Here is a 20952-nt window from a genome sequence, read left to right on the forward strand (position 1 = left end):
TCCATTTTTATCATACCTAGCCTCAAATTCATGTACAGTTCCAACTTAATCTATATATGTATTTGACTAATTGTATTTAATTCACCTAAGTGTAGTGTGCATGTGTGTATTTACCTAGTTGTATCTTATCTTACAAGAAGGGAGCTATGCTTGTGGTGTATATTTACTTAGTTGTATTCTATGGGAAGGGGAGCTATGCTCATGGTGTCCCATCTTTGTATCTCACAACATCTAGTTTATTTTTAAATTTATGTATAGTGTTTGCACACACTATTGTTTCATCCAATTTGTTCCAGACAACCACTCTGTGTGGAAAGCTGTTTTTTTTGTTTTGTTTTTTCTATAATGGTCCTTTTTTGAGTTTCTTTTCATGTCCCTTTGTTCTTCTTCTATCACAATTTAATAAGTCTTCTTTGTCAAGGACTTCCATGCCTTTCATAATTCTATAAATGGCCAATCACCTCTTTCTCTTCTTTGTTCCAGGGTTGGTGGGTTTGGACAATCTTTGCTCATGTGTCAGTTTTGAAAGGTTTGGTGCCATCTTTGTTGTTGCTCTTTGGATTCTTTCTATTTTCCTTGTATTCTTTTTTTTTTTGTACTGGGTGTCCATAGTGTCACTGCGTACTTCAGTCTTGGTCTTATCAATGTGACTAGTATTTTTTTTACCATTTCCTTATCTAAGTAGTTAAAAGCCACTTTTATTGATCTTAACAAATTGTAGGTTTCTCCAACTATTTTGTTTATCTGTTTGTCTGGGGATATGTCTTTGGTGATGATTACTCTTAGGTCCTTTTCAGAACCAACTATTTTTACTTCCTTTGCATAGATTTTATATTCTCCTGATATTTTTTTTTTTTTTTTTTTTTTTTTACTTTTTCAAAATTCCATTATACTACATTTCTTAGTGTTGAAGTCCACTCCCCACTTCCGACTCCACTCTTAAACTTTGTTCAGATCTCTCTGTAGCAATTCACAATCTTTTTCTGTGCTTAATTTTCTTAAGTACCTTTGTGGCATCTGCAAAGAAGTTCATGTAACATTCTACACCTTCATCCCTGTCATTCGTATATATAGCAAACATTATTGGAGCCAATGCTGATCCCTGCAGGACACCACTAATCATTTCTTCCCAAGTAGAATTTTTATCTCTGAACACCATTCTCATTTTTCTTCCATGCAAGAAATCCTCTATTTCAAGTTTTCCTTGTATACCTCCTGTTGTTTTGATTTCTCTTAATTTTTTTGTGTGGTACCTTATCAAATGCCTTTTGTAAGTCCAGGAAAGTAGAGTCTACCCATCCGTTCCTTTCTTGTATCATATCCACTAACCTTGAATAGAAAAAGATAAAATTTGTGGCACATGACCTTCCCTATCTAAATTCAAATTGTTTCAGATTTAGTATATTGTTCTCCTCCAGATATTCTGTCCATCTATTTTTGGTAACTTTCTCACAAATTTTAGCTATTGTACTTGTAGCCTAAGGTAGACTGGTCTACAGTTTCTTGGGTCTTCCTTGTTTCCCCCTTTATATATTGGTATGATACTGGCATTTTTCCAATCTTCTGGTATTTTTCCTTCTTTGAGTGAGTAATCTATTACCTTATATATTTTATCCATTAGTTCATCTATACATTTAGTATCCAGCTTGCAATTCCATCCAGGTCGTGTGATTTTCTGACATCAATGTTTATTATTTGGTACCTTATTTCTTTATGTATTAGGCTACAGTTATTTATCTCATTGGGTGGGTTCTTTCTCCACTTTCGTCATCCCAATTGTGTACATTTTTTTAGTGAGCACAGATATGAAATGTTTGTTCATAATTTCAGCCATTTCTATATCCTCTGTGTATTCCATGTTCCCTTGACATAGTTTTACTATTTCTAGTTTTTTTTTAGTTTACCATTTACATATCTATAGAATAATTTAGGTTGATCTTTACATTTGTGTATTATGTCTTTTTCAGTTTTTTTCTTTCCTGCATATTTTTATATATTCATTTCTTAGGTTGATATATATTTACAGTGAGTCCTCCATATATGGTAATTTTAAATCTGGTAAATTCACAGTTACGGTATTTGGTAATTACTACCTTCGATTCTATTTATGGTAAGAAAAATTCACAGATACGGTATCCGCTCGTATTTTGTTTACACCATACCATAGCGCCACCACGCCGTGTGGCCACCACAACAATCAGTCTCTTCCCGCCAACCCTTCCACATCTGCTTCTGACAGTGCAGACGATGAAGTGTTTGAGGGTTTTCAGCCTCCTGCCTCACCCTCATCTTAGTCTGCCCACTCAGCAAAAGGCATTTGATAAGGTACCACACAAAAAAATTAAGAAAAATCAAAACAACAGGAGGTATACAAGGAAAACTATTGAAATAGAGGATTTCTTGCATGGAAGAAAAATGAGAATGGTGTTCAGAGATAAAAATTCTACTTGGGAAGAAATGATTAGTGGTGTCCTGCAGGGATCAGCATTGGCTCCAATAATGTTTGCTATATATACGAATGACAGGGATGAAGGTGTAGAATGTTACATGAACTTCTTTGCAGATGCCACAAAGGTACTTAATATCATTAATATATATAGCAAACATTATTGGGGCCAGAACTGTTCCTTGTGGAACACCACTTATTACTTCATCCCAATTAGAGTGTTTGTCTCTTATCACTACTCTCATTTTTCTTTCTTGCAAAAAGTCTTCCATCCATTTAAGCAGTTTGCCCTGTATTCCTCCTTCAGTTTCTAATTTCTTAAGCAACTTCTTATGTGGTACTTTGTCAAAAGCTATTTTAGGTCTAGAAATGCACAATCAGCCCATCCATCTCTTTCTTGTATTATATCTATTAGCCTTGAATAGAAACATATTAAATTGGTGATGCATGATCGTCCTTGTCTGAATCAATATTGCCTTGGATTTAGCATGTTGTTTTTTTCTAAATATTAGACCCATCTACTTTTGACAATTCTTTCACAAATTTTTGTTATTGTACTTGTTAGAGAGACTGGTCTATGGCTGTGTATTTACCTAGTTATATTTTACGGGAAGGGGAGCTATGCTCGTGGTGTCCCGTCTTCATATCTCATTTTATCTAAACTATTTTTAAATTCATGTATTGTTTTTCCACACACTACTTTCTCATCTAACTTGTTCCAACTGTCCATTACTCTGTGAGGAAAGCTGTTCTTTTTCAGATCTCTTCTATAGCTGTCTTTCTTGATTTTCTTTCAGTGTCCTCTTGTATTTCTATCATCCCATTTTATTTGATCCTCTCTATCAATAATTTCAATGCCTTTCATGATTCTGTAAATAGCTATCAAATCTCCTCTCTCTTTTTTGCTCTAGTGTCTGTAGCTCAAGTTTTGCTAGTCTTTCTTCATATGATAGTTTTGAGAGTGTTGGTGCCAATTTTGTAATTGCTCTATGTATTATTTCAAGTTTTGTTATCCATTTTTTTGTACTTGGTGACCACATCGTTGTGTGTGTGTGTGTGTGTATTTACCTAGTTGTATTTGTGTGTGTATATATATATTTGCAAATAAAATCTACATACCTGTAATTCTCCTTCCCACCATCCAGATGCAGTTTTCTTTTTAATCATAACTAGCTGTCCTCTTTGTAGACTTAACTGATTTTCACTTGTGGCATCATATGGGGCAATGGCCATCGCAATTTCAGGCTTCTTACCTTTGCCCTGAAATGACAAAATAAACAATTAAATTCATATGTGGAGTAATATTTTTACTGAAAATAAATGTTCTAAAAACAAACTAAATATGCATTTAAAATATGCTCAATACAAAAATAAGTCTTGAAACAAAATAAATTTCCTAAAAACAAATTAAGTATACAGTTTACATACATTCAATGCAAAAATACATCTCAAAATGTTCCATAATAATAAACATTAAGTAATAACCAAGACCCAACATGCAATTAAACAAGCAAAAGTGTTGAAATGGCCTGTGAGGGTTGTGTACAGTGTCTTATTTATATGTGAGAATTTCAAACACCTCATATACACCTATATGTATATATACAAGTACCAATGAAAGATATCTGTAAGTGGTGGTACTTCAAGATGAATATCGGAATCTTTTGTCTGCTCCCTGCCACCCACCTCCAAAACCCATCACTCACCTCAATCTGGATAAGCAGCAGCCTTGTGGGGCTGGCACTTAGTCTCCAGACCAGTAACTAAATCTCTATATGTTTACTTCAATCTGCATTTCTTTCACCTTTTCACACAAGCACAGCTAACAACCAACCATTGGTACCTCCTCCTCCACTAAATTTCTAAGCAGATGAGAACATTCTGTTGGGTTGTGTCATCTCTTCAACCCATTCACAATCTCCCTCCATTCACTTCTATCTTTTGCAATCTCTGGTGGATAGCAGCAAATTATAATTTAACAAAATGAATGTCAAAGAGAATCATCTTCCTGCTGCCAGTCTTCAAAAAAACCTACAACCTTACCTCCATCTGTAGGTATAGCCCTAAGGGTCTGTCAGTCTCCAGACAGTGCCTAATATCTCTCAATCAACTTTGTATTTCCTTCACTTTTTCACATGGAGATAACTGGCAATTACTCTCCTCTTACTACTGCAACATTATGACTCTTTTATTAACAGAAACACAATACATAAAATAATCCAATATTTCTTTCCAAAGATATTCATGGGAGCACCTGAAGACTGTTACCAGCTCCTGGGTTTTCTGTCCAGCTTTGTTCTTTACTTTGCTTCCACATTCTACTTTATCCATTTTTATAACACCTATGATATTTCTTAAATACCTCATCTTAAAAACATTCAGTCTCTTCCTTTCTGCTTTCTTTATACTGTATATCAAGTTGTCTCTGCTCCACACTGCACTCATAGAGAGACTGATCTTGGATAGAATCAAAATATAAATATCCACTTCCCCATATCAGCATGGATTCAAAGAGGGGCATTCCACAAATACATTGCTCACAAACCCCACTCAAAAACTGTTGGAGAGTTTCAATAAGAAATGGCTACCATATAGAATTGTAATGGTGGCAATAGGTATAAACAAGGCTTTTGACACATTCCTCAAACAGGCTGTTAAAAAAGATAATAGAAACTGACATACACAACAATGACAAGAAATGGCTGATGAACTTACAAGCCAAAAGAATGCTATACCACAGAACATCTATCAGGAATCAAAATACCATATACTAGAATCCCACAAGGAGCAATACTTTCACTAACACAATTAATAAATTCATGACTGCTAGTGTAGTTCTTGTCTCTTGAATGTGATTTTTCCAGAGGGGGCTGATGCTAGGTCATGTCTGGAGATGGTGTCAAAAGCTTAATTCATGTCTGGAGATGGTGTCAAAAGCTTAATTCATGTCTGTTGCCACCAACATAATTCTATCTGGGGGCATTTCTTGTTGAAGCTCTTCAGTATCTACTGAGTGATGTTTGTGAGCAGTGTGTTGGTGGCATTTGCTCTGAATCCACGCTGATTTAGGCAGGTGGTTATTTATTTTCTGATTCTATCCAAGATCAGTCTTTCCATCAGTTTTGTTGTAGCAGAGAGGAATAAGATAAATGTTGGGTTTCCTGGTAGTTTGTTTCTTTTTTTTGGATGGGAATTACATGTGTTCTTTTCCTGATTTCAGATGCACTGGTGGCATAATCAAAAGCATGTATTTACCTAGTTGTAATATGTGGTGTCTTGTATCTTCCTAGGTGTAGGTTCAAATACAGCCCTTCTCTCTAATTCACAGCAGTGACAGCAGCAATAGTCCAAATGCATGCAAAGGTGATAGCTTTGGCTCCAGTTATGCAGCTGCTGGTGTATACTCCTAACCTTTTTCCTCTTTTCCAGATTTTTGGGATGCCATTATATGCATAAGGGTGGTTCAAAATGTCAGTCAGGGCTTTTATTGCTACTGGACCCAAATGTTTCAGGTGACAGTTCAATATCAGGGCCTTCTGCCTCTCTCTCTCTCTCTCTCTCTTTTTATTTCCTGTATCCTTGCACTCTCTTCCCTTTGCAGGGTGGGGTTGCTTCAGTACCTAATTTTATCATCCACATCTTTCTATTTATTTTGATGTCTTCTGGAATTGTAGGTTTGATGGCTGTTTTGGAGACATGTTTGTTAATGATGGTGCACTGTTCTTTTGGTGATACATTTTCATTCTGAGTTACACCAACAGCTTCTTGGGTGGGAGGGTGGGCTTGTTGAGATGTTTAGTCTTTACTCTACTCCACATTTGTTTTTGTATCTTGGATTTCTATATACTTTCCTTAGTTTCCTGTTTCCTTTATTTTCCAGTCTGTTTTGTGATATCTTTATTCAGCTGTTAAAACTGTCTTTTTCTTGTTATGATGAACTCATCTCTTCTTAATCCTTTTTATTTTCATTATGAATCTCTGGTATTTAGATTAGCTTGCATTTTTTCTTTTTCATTTTTGTTGCTTTATTTGTAAAAGGGACTTATGTCATTTTTTTTCCTTTTTGTTGCTCTCTTTGTAAAAGGGTACTGAGTTATGTCAAGGTTTTCTAAATCTTTTTCTATTTCTTTGGTATTTACCTAGTTGTGTTTTATGGGATGAGAGCTATGCTCATAGTGACCCATTTTCATATCTCTCCATATCCAGTGGTGTATTCATATCACTGCTTTCATGTAGTTTATGTTTTTTTTTTTATAGGTGTGTGGAACCAATGATGGGTGCATGCATCAAAACAGCATCAATTTCCTCATCTCCATGAGGTGTAGCCCTGAGGAGCTGACACTTAGTGAGGGACGTAATCAAAAGCCTTCTCTTGATCAAGGTACACACAGTCCATCCACCCCTTCATCTCTTGCAGCACATCACTCACTCTAGAGCAAAAGCTTAAAATTTTGGTTTGACACACATGACTTTCCAGATTAAAGCCAAACTGGATATCTATCAAAATGTTAATTTCTTCAAGATATTTGACCCACTCATCTTTCATAGTCTTTTCACATAATTTCACTATCGTGCTGGTCAGTGATACTGGCCTATAGTTTAGTCATGCCTTTTTCCATCTTTGCAATATGGTACCACATTAACCCTTTTGAAATCCTGTGACACTTTTCCTTCTTTTAATGAACATGAAATGAGACTGTGAAGCTTGTCCTCAGTTGTTCCTTACATTCTTTAAGTATCCAGTTTGAGACCTCATCAGATCCTGAAGATTTTCTTACATGCAACAATACCAAAAGATTGAGCACTTCCCTCATTTCTATATTTATATTTTCTAGGCCTTAATTTTTGCTCACCTCACCTTCCTATAAAATCCTGTTTTCCATTTTGATGACAGATTGGAAACTTTCATTATTTCTGCCTGAGTTAGAACCTTCTCAAAAAACTCACCACCCACTATTAGCTTGATGATTTCTTCCCTGTGTCTCAATTTACCACTGATAAACCTGTAAAACAGTTTTGGTTCATCTCTGCATTTATCAACAAGATCCCTTTTAAAATACCTTTCCTCCTTAGCAGTTTCTTGAATAGTCATTTCTGGCTTGTTTGTAAGCTTTGTTCTTTTACTTATTCTCTCTCTCCATTAACTGCATCTACCTAATTGTAGTATACAGGAAAGGAGCAATGCTTGTTGGAACCCATCTCCTATTCTCTAATTTTCTAACACACCTAGACTCAAATTCATGTAGAGTTCCAACTTAATCTATATCCTTGATTTCCAATTATCATACTTAAATTTGAACTCATATTGAGATTGGGCTATATCACCCTTTAATCTATTCCCCACATTCATGCATCTATATGGAAAACCATATTTCTTCACATCCTTTAGACATGTGGTCTTTCTTTAATTACTCCAGTGACCTCATAAGGCCCTCCCATCTTTAATCAGGAGATATCTTCTGTCAATGCAATCTATCTCCTTTGGTGACTATTTTGTCTACTCTAAATCTGGGGGAGAAGGGTTTTAATATTTTCTTACACAGAATTTTAGGTAATAACCCTTAAAGTTTCTGATCACTGCCTTAATGTATTCTGAATAAACTGAATTTTTTCATTAATACTACTTAACCTTTGGACCCATGTGCTTCTGATGCTAATTTAAATTAATTATTTTATAAAATTACACCATATATGTTTTTAGTATATTTCTCCCAATATTTTAAATATTTCTTCATTATTAACTTTGCAATTTCAGTTGTTTCAAGTCCTGTTCTACTAAATTTTTTAAGCCTTAATTTTTGCTCACCCCACCTTCCTCAATAAGCCTGTTCTCCTTTGTAACGATGCATTGGAAATTTTCATTATTTCTGCCTAAGCTGAAGCATCCTCAAGAAAACTCACCACTTACTATTAGTTCGGTGATTTCTTCATGTCTCAATTTACCACTGATAAACCTGTCAAACAGTTTCAGTTCATCTATGCATTTATCTACACCCCTTCTACATCATTTCTAACTTGTTTGTAAGCTTTCTTTGTTATATTACTTCTCTCTCAAATAGTTCTAGATGCCCATGTATGGTGTATAGTTGGTACTAACCTTCTTCCTGTAACCCCTGGGGATGCATCCCTTCTTTGTACATTTGTATGTTCACATAGTGATAAACAACTCTACATGCAAAAATAAATGTATATATGCACTTATTTGTCTACATGTATCTCAACAAATTATTCTACGGGAAATGAACTTATACATGCAAGTTTCAGGGCAATACATAGAAACACACCACATCTATTAATAGAAAGAACAAACAGATGCATAATTATAGGAAGATTCCATGTCTACCTTAGGAGACTTGGGAGATTTGGCAAGGTCAGCCACTTCCTGCAGCAAACCACAAATCATATAAAGGACACCAATTAGTTAAAGACAGGATCACAATTAGCAGCCAATAATGGCAACATATTTGTGTATACATATATATAAATATATATATATATATATATATATATATATATTTATGTATATATATATATATACCGGGTATATAAAGTATAAAATAAAATAAAATTAAAGCTTATATTTTACTTACACAATACATATTATATTCCAAAGTGATAGGGAGAGAAAACATGGTGGCATATTTTAATATATCTTAATGATAGCTAATCCTGAGAAAGAAAAAATTCTTCCTATAAAGCTGAAAACTCAACAGTATTTTCAAATAATTCATCAATGAATTTATGAATGTTCTCTCTCCACTTTGCACAATCTCTAAGTAGTAACAGAAATATTAATGAAATAATGAAGCTATAAATACTAGTGAAATAACAAAACTATGAATTCAAATTAACTTAAGTTTTCAATTTGTCACTGATTCTGCATTGATAACTACACAGTAAAAGGTACTTTGCCTAAACAGGCAATGCCCTCTTCACAGCATAAAACAAAACACATTAAAATAATGGCTAGAGTTATCATGGGATTCAGTTAAATATTCATGCATACATTGGGAAACATACACCCACATACACTCCACAACACAAATTTTATTTCCTATAGATACTCAAATTTCCAATAGCATACATGATAACATAAGTAGGAAGCTGCAAAGCTTGGCACACTCATTGGAGTTTCTTAATCCCTTCCATATGATGATGCCTAATTAGGTGTCATGATGCGTGATGGGTATACAAGATGCCGGAATCAGCATTTTGATTATATTTTGTCGTTGTACCTGAGTGACCCTTATATTCTGTTAACTGATTTGATCATATTTTCTATGGTTATTCAGAGTGAAAAAGAACAAGTAATACAGCTTTAACTTTATATTTTATGATGCAAGTATTGCATTACATCGTCGAATCATCGTACACTGGCAGCCAATGCTGCCCACAAGAATTTGACTATAGAAGTTCTATACCCATAGAACTATTTCTTGTCACATCCATCCATCCCTCAAATGTCATAAGCCTATTCATCCGATTCTTAAGTGTCCCTAGTCCTTGTACTTACAATACTACTGGACAAGATCCCTACAAAATACTTTGCAATAGCTAGGGTATACAATACTCCCATGCAGAAAGTATTTCCCCATAAAATCCAGGACAGTATACTATTGGATACAATATCAATGGATAAAATACCAAAATATTCTCACCCAAAGACCTTGCTCTGGCTGCTGCTACTGGGTGGCCATAGACTAAACAGTATCTTGATCAGACAGCATGAAGCTGCAAAACAGCCATTGGCATACCTACAGCAGCACAAGCCCATATATGAGGACCATCTCCTACTATGACTCATATCCATCCTTCACCTAACCTATCTCTGTAAATGTTTAGCATGTTTGTATTCACCATACTATTGGAAGCCTATTCCAAATATCAATGTAAATGTCTAGCATATTTGCATTCACTATACTATTGGAAGCTTATTTTAAAAAAAATTCTCCAAAAACAAAACTGAACTAACTTAAAGCCACTGCCTCATGTTATCTTAGCATACTCTATTAAAACTGCCTCCAAATCATTTAAATATATCCATTATATCCCTCCCAAACTTTATGCCTTTCTTGTGAGTGCATTCACCTATGCCTAGTGAAGTTTTACATTGATAATGAATGACACTACAAGTTAAATCTCTCTCATTAGGAAGAATGATATTGCAAATTATTTTTATAATTCTTCTCTAGATTCTCTCCAATGCCTCAATGTTCATCCTACAATATAAAAAGAAAATGACAATGTATAATCTAGACAACTCCTTACGAATGTAAGATAAAAAAAAATATATTGCTGACATATCTGCTGAAAAAGCTGAGAGCTCCGCTGACTTTACTTCTAACTACTATACATTGCTCTCTTGGCTTTAGATCATCATTAATGAGGATACCTACATATTTTCTCTCTTTGAAATCACATTTTCTATGTTTATTGTTGTTGTTATTATTATTGTTGTTGTTGTTCCCTAGGCTGCCTGGCTAAGTGTATATTGTGTTGTTGGCATGCATGACTGTGTACGATGCAGTCTTCCATAATCTGTTATATAGTATGGGATGAAGTGTTGCATCCTGAACAGCTATCTGCAATGCAGTTATCCAGCCTCTTCTGGTAGCTTAGAAGGACTGGATGGTGGGTGTGCCGCAGTCTGGCTGGGTGGATTCTGTCCTTTCAGGGGAGAGAGGATTCAGAGGGATGGATATCAGAGGGTTTGGCATGCAGCAATATATTGTCTTTCAGCGAAAGATGTGATTATGGATATGCTTTTGAAGGCTTGTGTCTGGTGGTTGTAGAGGAAGAGAAGAGAGTATTTGTGTGTGATATAGGTATTTAGGTGTAGTTTTGATGTTTCTTGGCAAGTGTGGGTGTTCTGCTATTTACCTAGTTGTATTTTACGGGAAGGGGAGCTATGCTCGTGGTGTCCCATCTTCATATCTCATTTTATCTAAACTGTTTTTAAATTCATGTATTGGTTTTGCACACACCACTTTCTCGTCTAACTTGTTCCAAATGTCTATTACTCTGTGGGGAAAGCTGTTCTTTTTCAAATCTCTTCTATAACTGTCTTTCTTGATTTTCTTTCCACGTCCTCCTGTATTTCTATCATCCCATTTTATTAGATCCTATCAATAGTTTCTATGCCTTTCATGATTATATAAATAATTATCAAATCTCCTCTCTCTCTTCTTTGCTCTAATGTCTGTAGCTCAAGTTTTGCTAGTCTCTCTTCATATGATAGTTTTGAGAGTGTTGGGGCCAGTTTTGTAATTGCTCTTTGTATTCTTTCAAGTTTTGTTATACATTTTTTTGTACTTGGTGACCACATCGTTGCTGCATATTCCAATCTTGGTCTTATCAAAGTGATTAGTATTTTCTTCACCATTTCTTCATCCAGGTATGTAAATGCCACTTTGATTGTTCTTATTAAATTATAAGGTTCTCCAAAAATCTTGTTTATATGTTTCTCAGGTGACATATTATTCATAATAATGACTCCCAGGTCCTTCTCATTTTCAACTATTTTTATTCCTTCTTCTCCCAATTTATATGATTCTACTATTCTTTTTTTGCTTCTTCCAAATTCCATTATACTACACTTCTTAGTATTGAACTCCATCTCCCAATTCCTACTCCATTCCCATACTTTATTGAGATCCCTCTGTAGTGACTCACAATCTTCTTCAGTGTTCACTTTTTTCAACAGTTTTGCATCATCCGCAAAGAAGCTCATATAACTCAATTCCTTCATCCATATCATTAACCACTTCCATACGGTGACGCCTACGTAGGCGTCATGAGGAGCAAGTGGCTACGCAATGATGCCGACGTCGGCGTCTTGATTATATTTATTGTAGTCGTACCTACGTAACCTCCATTCTCTCTAAACTGGCTTCATCATATTTTCTATGGTGATCAAAATTCACAGGTGAAAGAGAACAAATGATTGAGCACAGACTTTATTTTTTATAATGCGATTATGACGCAACATCGCACGTCGGGCAGCTAATGCTGCCAGACGTGCGATGTGCCCCGGAGTGAAGAGGTTAATATATATAGCAAACATTATTGGGGCCAGAACTGTTCCTTGTTGAACACCACTTATTTCTTCCTCCCAATTAGAGTGTTTGTCTCTTATCATTACTCTCATTTTTCTTTCTTGCAAAAAGTCTTCCATCCATTTAAGCAGTTTGCCCTGTATTTCTCCTTCAGTTTCTAATTTCTTAAGCAACTTCTTATGTGGTACTTTGTCAAAAGCTTTTTTTAGGTCTAGAAATGCACAATCAGCCCATCCATCTCTTTCTTGTATTATATCTATTAGCCTTGAATAGAAACACATTAAGTTTGTGATGCATGATCATCCTTGTCTGAATCCAAATTGTCTTGGATTTAGCACATTGTTTTTTCTAAATACCTTACCCATCTACTTTTGATAATTCTTTCATAAATGTTTGCTATTGTACTTGTTAGAGAGACTGGTCTATAGTTAGTAGGGTCTTCTTTATTTCCTCCTTTATATCTACGTACTATATTTGCTCTTCTCCAATCTTTTGGAACTTTTCCTTCTTTCAAGGAACTGTTTATTAGGCTATGTATTTTGTCCGCCAGCTCATTCCTGCATTCTTTCAAAATCCAGTTTGCTATTTCATCTGGTCCATGCGATTTTCTGACATCAAGATTACTCAAGTGTTTCATTATTTCATTGTTACTTCAATTTCTTTCATTGGGGGGACTTTTTCCTCCCATTCGATATCTCTAGGTTGTATGTTTTCCCTTGTAAACACCGATTTAAAATGCTTGTTCATAATTTCTGCCATTTCTATTTCCTCTATGTATTCAACTCCTCCTTGTCATAGTTTCTCCAGTTCTTGTTTGTTTTTCAGTTTGTTTACAAATCTGTAAAATAGTTTTGGTTGATCTTTACATTTCTCTATGACATCTTTTTCATATTTTCTCTTTCCTTCTCTGCACACTTGTACATATTCATTTCTATAACTAGTATATATTATCCATTTTTCAGATTTTTTTTTTTTTTCCATTTTGTCCAAGCTTTACCTCTTGTCTTTTAACTCCCTACATCTTTTGTTGTACCAGCACTTTACATATTCTTTTTCTTACTTTTGTCTTGGGACATACTTTTCCACTCCTTTATAAATTTTTGTCAAAATATTCCATTTCTCTTCCACTGTTGATTCCTCTTTGTACATTCTTTCCCAGTCTTCTTTTTGAAAGAATTCTCTTATTTTATCAAAATTTGTTTTTTTTTATACATCAATCTTCCTTTTCTATATTGTTCATTTCTTTTCATGTATTTTTCCTCATTTAGTTCCAGTTCAACCAATATGTGGTCACTTTTACATATTGGTGTCTTATATTCAATTTTTCCACTATTTCAGGTTATAATGTGATTATTAGGTCTAGTCTCGATGATTCTTCTTCATTTCTATACCATGTGTTCTCTTGAATCCATTGCGTCATTGTATGGTCAATAATCATCTCAAGTAGAACATTTCCCCATGAGTTGTCTCCACCCTTTACTGTCATTTCTTCCCAGCAGTCTTCTTTGCAATTAAAGTCGCCCATCATAACTATTCTTCCTCCATCTTCCATTATCTTATCTAATGTTATCCTTGTGTCTTCTAACATACTTTTATGTTCTCTCTCTTCCCACGAGGCCATTTTTGGAGGCACATAATTTATTACAAACTTTCTGCTCTTCCTATCTCTGTCTTCCACTTCCATCATAATCATCTCTACTCTATTCTTTCCATATGTGACATTCCTCACGTTTATATCCTTCTTAGTCAGGAACATAACTCCACCCCCTTGTTTTGTCTCTCTGTTTCTAATCCAATAATTATATGCACCATGTCCTACACTGTTGGGTGGTAGTGGACCTTTTAATTTTGTCTCTACAATTCCCATTATGTCCGGTTCTTTTTCCTTCAGATAATCATTCAGTTCGTTCAAGCCTGTTATTAATCCATCTATATTTGTGTAAGACACTCTTAATTTTCTGCTACTTCCATTGTATTTTCTGTTTCCCTTTTGTTTTTCTCTGTTATGATCCATTTCCTCACTTTCATATTCACTACTCTCCAATAGAATTCCTCTTTTTCTGACTCTGTTCTTTACTTGTTTTTTTTTCCTTAGCTTCTTGTTTTTTAATTTTTTCCTCCTCTCTTTCCTCTTTATTCATTTCTCTTTTCATCCATACTTTTTTATATTGTTCACTGTCTGTTAGTTTCCCTGGTTTTGCTAAGATATTCCCTGCTGTCGTTTGTGACCTGAATTTAATCTTAATTGGTCTGGTCTTATCTGTACTATATTTCCCATGGCTATACATTTCTTCAATTTGTTTCCCTATTTCAGGTTCATCTTCCTGAACTAATTCTAATATATTGTTTACTTTTTCTTTTTCCTCCTTAATTCTCGTAGTCCTGTTTAAGTTATACTTCTCTTCCATCCCTAATATAATTATACATTTCTTTTTATCTGCTAAGTCTCTTACTATATTCTCCTTCTCCCTCATTACTTTAATAACTGTATTTTCAGTTTGTTCTTTCATCTGCTGTGTCACTATGTCTTTAAATACAATTTTATTGTTCTCTTGGACTTTCTTCCAACCCTGTGCTTCTTTTGCTATGGACTCTTTATTCTCTCTATTATTCCTCTTTAATTCCTCATTCTCATCTTTTACTTCCTTTAACTGTTTTTTCAATTCTTCTACTTCTTTAGTTAGGTTTTGGTTTTCCTTCTTTAATTGTTCCAATTTATCAACTTGCTGTGCAATCTGTGTGAGCTGACCAAGCCTACTTTCCCAGTGTTGAGCCATTTTTTCTAGTCTTTCCTCTAGCCTTGCTAATCGGGGGGGGGTTGCCATCCCCCCTTCATTAAATCCATTGAAATTATTATCTTCACTTTCCATTTTGTTGTTCTTATTTATATTTCTAAACTTAATGATTTTACTGAAATTATTCACTTCTCCTACGTCAGCTGAGGACCTTTTGTTGAATTTTTTTTCCGTCAGGTGGAGTGCATGTGCCTCCTTCCTCATTTCCTTCCATTTCCCTCAGTAATCCCTCCCCTTCTCCTTTTTCATCACCTTCCCACTACACCATGAGATTTCTCCTTCCCTATAAATACAAAAAGGTACTTCTTCTTTGTTGAGATCTATGAACATTTCCCTTCTTCTTCGGAGCTCCAATCTTTGCTGTGAATCGGTCTACGTGTGTGTGTGTGTGTACAGTATATGTATATATATATATTATATATATATACACACACACCCCATCTAGGGTACTGGCTCCATGTTATTATGAGGTTAAAATCTGTTCTATATGGGGCACCCCTATGGACCAGAGTCACACATAATTTTGTCTGTGATAGAGGAAATATCTATTCATAGAGAAATGATGATAATTCATTACACTGCAACTGTCCCTCCATTATGCTGTCCCCCTACTCTTAATACTGTTCTGTAACTTCTCTGGATATACACTTCCATTTTTGCTGAACTATGTGGTAGGGGAGAAAGAACACTGCCACCAAGTGTTCCAAGTCATAAAATGCAACTAAAATGGGACAGAGGATAGGACTAGGTACATTCCTAGAAAAAGCAAAGGCATTATAGTCTGGGAGTTTTCCAACCAGAACCCTAAGGTTTGGGTATTCTAATGTGCATGGGTGTGGTAGAGATGAGAGTAAAATGGAAGAGACAGGCAGTATGTTTGTGAGAAGATGGATTTGTTGGCATTGAGTGAAACTAAGTTGAAAGGAAGGGGTAAGTTTGAGTTTGGGAGTGTAGTGGGGAGGGTGTCAGGAGTGAAGAGATGACACAGGAGAGAAGGGGGTGGCTAAATTAATAAGAGAAGAGATAGAAAAGTGTGAGGTGAATTGGAAGGAGGTTTTCTCAAGGTTAATGTGGATGAAGATGAAACTGGGAGGGGAGATGAGGGTCTTTGTAAGTGCATATGGGACTGGTAGTGAGAAGAGTGCATAGGAAAGGGAGGCTTTTTGGATAGATTTAAATGAGTGCATAGAGGGTTTAGGGAGAAATGTCAATGTAGTGATATTGGGAGATCTCAATGCTAGAGTAAGAGAGGAACCAATAGACAGAGTGGTTGGGAAGTGTGGAGTGCTAGGAAAAAAATCGTAGTGGAGAGGTGATGGTGGAGATGTGTATAGAGAGTTGATGATAGCTAACAGTGGAGCATAAATACACATGGGGAGAGTACTAGATGGACGGGTGATAGATAGGGCTTTAATGGACTATATAGTGATAACCAGGAGAAGGGTAGGAAGAGTTTTGGATGTACATGTTCTTAAGATAGAGAGTGGGGGAATATCAGATAATTTTCTGGTGGAAGGTAAGTTGAGAGTGGAGGATAGATGGAGAAAGAGGAAAAGGACAGAAGGTAGGAAGATGCATAGAGCAAACTGTTTAAATAAGAAGGTAAAGGATCAGGAGTACTAGGAGAAGCTGAGAGAAGTGTGGGAGGTGAAGGATAGCATATCTCTTGAATTTGGATTTGGCCGCATTCAGCATTTCACTGATTTCTTTAGTTCCATGGCCTGCCTCCTTTAATCCAATGACTTGGGCAATTATTTCTTTAGTTAATTTCTTTGTAGGAGCCATGGTAATGATACAGACCCTAGGGAAATGAAGAAAACCAGTGTGAAAAAAGGCAAGGTCCCAGAGAGAGGGGCTACCTGTGAATGCTCTTCCTATGGCAGTGAGAATGACTGGCCAGGTTTTCCCTCACATTCTACTCTGTTGGCCCACTAACAGCACTGGGTTGCTGGATACATTCTATCTACATAATTTCACCTCAAAATGCCTTCCTATTTTCATCATTAATATGCAGCTGCAAGGGGTAGGCATGGCATACTTTTGACAAGTACTGTATGAGTATGCATGTGTGTATATATATATATATATATATGCAAAACAAATCACTAAGCACATGTGACAACAATACTTGCAGAAACCACTTGGAAAATAAAAGAAATTAATACCGAACGTTTTCGTCTATTCAAGACATTATCAGGGTACAAAGGATATAAAAAATGACCAAAGGTCAATATGTACATGGTGGTAGAAGAACTGGGAAAGGTCCAATGTTACCCGATTCCAGAGGAATTATTTACAATCTTTTTAATAATAAAATTATCTAACTTATACAAACCTAAGCTTAAATTCATATAATTCTATTTATGTTGACTAATCCTTTTGTTTAAATCTTTTCCTGTTTGGCTTATGTACTTAAAATCACACATAAGAACAGGTCAAATGTCAAACGGACTTTTTGTCCACCAAAAAGAACTCTCTCATAGTATTGACTGGGAAAACACACACATAATTGAGTCATGTCACATTAAAAATAGTTTTGAAAATAATATGAATTTAAGCTTAGGTTTGTATAAGTTAGATAATCTTATTATTAAAAAGATTGTAAATAATACTTCTGGAATCGGGTAACATTGGACCTTTCCCAGTTCCTCTACCACCATGTACATATTGTGACCTTTGGTCATTTTTTGTATCCTTTGTACCCTGATGATGTCTTGAATAGATGAAAACGTTCGGTATTCATTTATTTTATTTTCCAAGTGGTTTCTGCAAATATATATATATACCGGTATATATATATATATATATATATACATATATATATATACATATATGTATACATAAATTGTTTGATGCTGTGGTTGACATATATGTCTTTTTTTACAGTTAAAATGTCAAGGACAAGATTCTATTTCTTTAAAATGTGAGAATGCCTTGCAACCTGGATTGCTTGTTGCTCAATTTAATTGTATTTTCAGTTAGAGGGAAATGATATATGAATACTCATTTACATATACATTAACAAATACATATATATTCTATATGAGAGTTGACACCTTGACATGGTGGCCAGTATTCAGAATCTTAATGACTACAAAAGGTGAGATGAAAATCTCTGCGGGGTCACCCATATTGAACAAGTTTTGTATGAAAGAAGAGATAAAGAGCAGCTCGGACACAGTCACAGGACCCATGGATGGACCATTAAGTACCCTATAGATATATGGGGCTCCACCAAATATAAAGATTAAGGTAACACCAAAGAAATAACCCACCAGAAACCAGTTGCAAGGAGGTGGAATTACTGCCAAAATTTCTTCATAGCAACCACGACTTGCACAACCAAAGAAAACAGAGTGTTCTTGTTGGATCATTGTCTCCTAAAGGTCCAAACCCATTGCCTTATGTGCTTAGATGCAGTGTGTCATTAAATGTGCATAAGCACTGTCATAGCAGGTCTAAGTATTGGAAATTAAATAGCATGAAGAATATACTTGTAATGTGAGAACCCTCTCAGAAGACCACAGGCTGGAGAGTTTGATGAAAGAACTACACAACTTCAAGTGGGATATCATGGGACTGAGTGAACTCCAAAGTGTGGAAGAAAAATTGATACAGTTACAAGATAGTCACCACCTCTTCTACTATAGAGGTAAGGAAAAAGAAAGATCTAGTATTTATTTACCTAGTTGTAATATACGGGAGGGGAGCTATGCTCGTGGTGACCCGTCTTTTTATCTCTCCGCATCAAGTTTTATCTTAAAATCTTGTATAGTGTTAGCACATACTGTTTTGTTGTCTAATTTGTTCCATGTATTTATTGCTCTGTGTGGGAAACTGTTCCTTTTCAAGTTTTTTCTATAACTATCCTTTTTCAATTTTTTTCCGTGTCCTCTTGTTTTACCGTTGTCCCACATTAATAGGTCGTTCCTGTCTAAAACTTCCATTCCTTTCATTATTCTGTAGATAGTTAGCAAATCTCCTCTTTCTCTTCTTTGTTCCAGAGTTGGTAGGTTCAATTTGGATAGTCTTTGCTCATATGTTAGTTCGGCGAGTGTCGGTGCTAGTTTTGTTGTCGCTCTTTGTAATCTTTCTAGTTTCTTAATATTCTTTTTGGTACTGAGTGTCCAAAGTGATGCTGCGTACTCGAGTTTTGGTCTTATTAGTGTAGTAAGTATTTTCCTTATCATTTCTTCGTCCATATAGGTAAATGCCACTTTGATTGCCCCTCAATAAGTTGTAGGTTTCTCCGAACATCTTGTTTATATGCTTATCTGGTTTCATGTCCTTTCCAATCATCACTCCAAGATCTTTTTCATAGTTTGTTTTATTTATTTTTTCTTCCCCAATTCTGTAATCTTTTGATATTCTATTTTTACTCTTTCCAAATTCCATTATGCTGCATTTCTTAATATTGAATTTTACTTCCCATTTTTGAGTCCAATTCCATATTGTGTCCAGATCTTGTTGCAATGAGTTGCAGTCCTCTTCCGTTTTTACCTTCTTAAGTAGTTGTAGTATTCTTGATAAATCAAGCACCAAGTTCACAGAGTTTGAATGATGAAATTGAATCCTTCTATGATCATATAAGTCAGGTAATTGATCAAGAAATAAGTAAATACACATGTTGGTAATAGGCAACTTTAATGCTAATGTGGTGAAGATGAGAGATGAGTTATTGGGAAGTCAGGAGCCAGTGAAATGACAGAGGTCAGGTGTTGGTAAATTCTGCAGAGAACTACATGAGAATATTGAATATTATCTTCTAAAAGTGAGGAGGTAAGGAGGAGAACAGGGGTGGTAAGGGAGTTGGGAGATAGGGTTGATGAAAGAGTATTAGGATGGTTTGGACACACAGAAAGAATGACTGAAGAAAGACTAGTAAAAGAGGTATGGAAGGCAGATGTGGAGGGAGGGAACATGAGGGGGCGTCCTAGGATGAGATGGATGGATGGGGTGAAGGGGGCTTTGGGGAAGAGGGGAATGTCTGTTGAGGAAGGACGGGAGAGGACAGAAGATAGGGGTGAATGGAGAATAGTTGTATATGGATGATGCAGTGATACACGAGGTGGAATGAGTGGGGGGATGGGGAGTGAGGTAGTATGTGTGAGAAAAATTTGACGCAGCCTGAAGGGATTTCTCCCCGTCTTCTCCTTTTCTGCATGGGGGGGATGGAGAGGGGGGGGTTGCCAATTTAATGAAACGGCCTTGCTGTGGATGTGCTGTGTCTTGCGACACTGCTTCTGACCCAGGGCAGTGGACAAGGTGCAGGGATGACCTGTCATCCAGGAGGTGCTAAGATAAGAGGGAGGGTGGAGGGGGGTGGAGTGTATTTAGGGATGGAATGGGTGGGAATGGTTTTATGCCTTTTTCTTTTTGACTACCTCCCTTGTAAGGGGGAAAAAGCCTTGGTATATGTATGTAAAAGTGTGTAGGTTGTAAATGGACCTAGAGAAGTCCAAATGGAACATCAAGGAATGAAATAGACTTCATATTAGATGAGAGGAAGAGCATTAGCAATGTTATGGTCATAGAGTAAATATAGGTAGTGACCACAGAAGGGTAGGTTGCACAGCCAAATTAAATTTCAGAGCCGAGAGATGTAAACTAGTTTTGAAAAAGAAAATAAGCCTTGTGAAGATTAAGAATAACAAAA

General features: G+C 35.8%; 1 protein-coding gene across 1 annotated transcript in view; it reads right to left on the reverse strand.

Annotated features, from left to right (window-relative positions):
* The window catches only part of Dap160 (dynamin associated protein 160), a 465025-nt gene that overhangs the window by 193605 nt on the left and 250468 nt on the right, over positions 1-20952 (reverse strand). The window contains exons 26-27 of the mRNA XM_076192536.1: positions 8790-8828; positions 3566-3706 (exon numbers count right to left, since the gene is read on the reverse strand). Of these exons, the coding sequence (XP_076048651.1) occupies positions 3566-3706; positions 8790-8828 (180 nt within the window). The remainder of the gene's footprint in view (positions 1-3565; positions 3707-8789; positions 8829-20952) is intronic.

This window comes from Oratosquilla oratoria, chromosome 11 (genome assembly GCF_046742065.1).
Source record: "Oratosquilla oratoria isolate Oo_2021 chromosome 11, ASM4674206v1, whole genome shotgun sequence".
NCBI lineage: Eukaryota > Metazoa > Arthropoda > Malacostraca > Stomatopoda > Squillidae > Oratosquilla > Oratosquilla oratoria.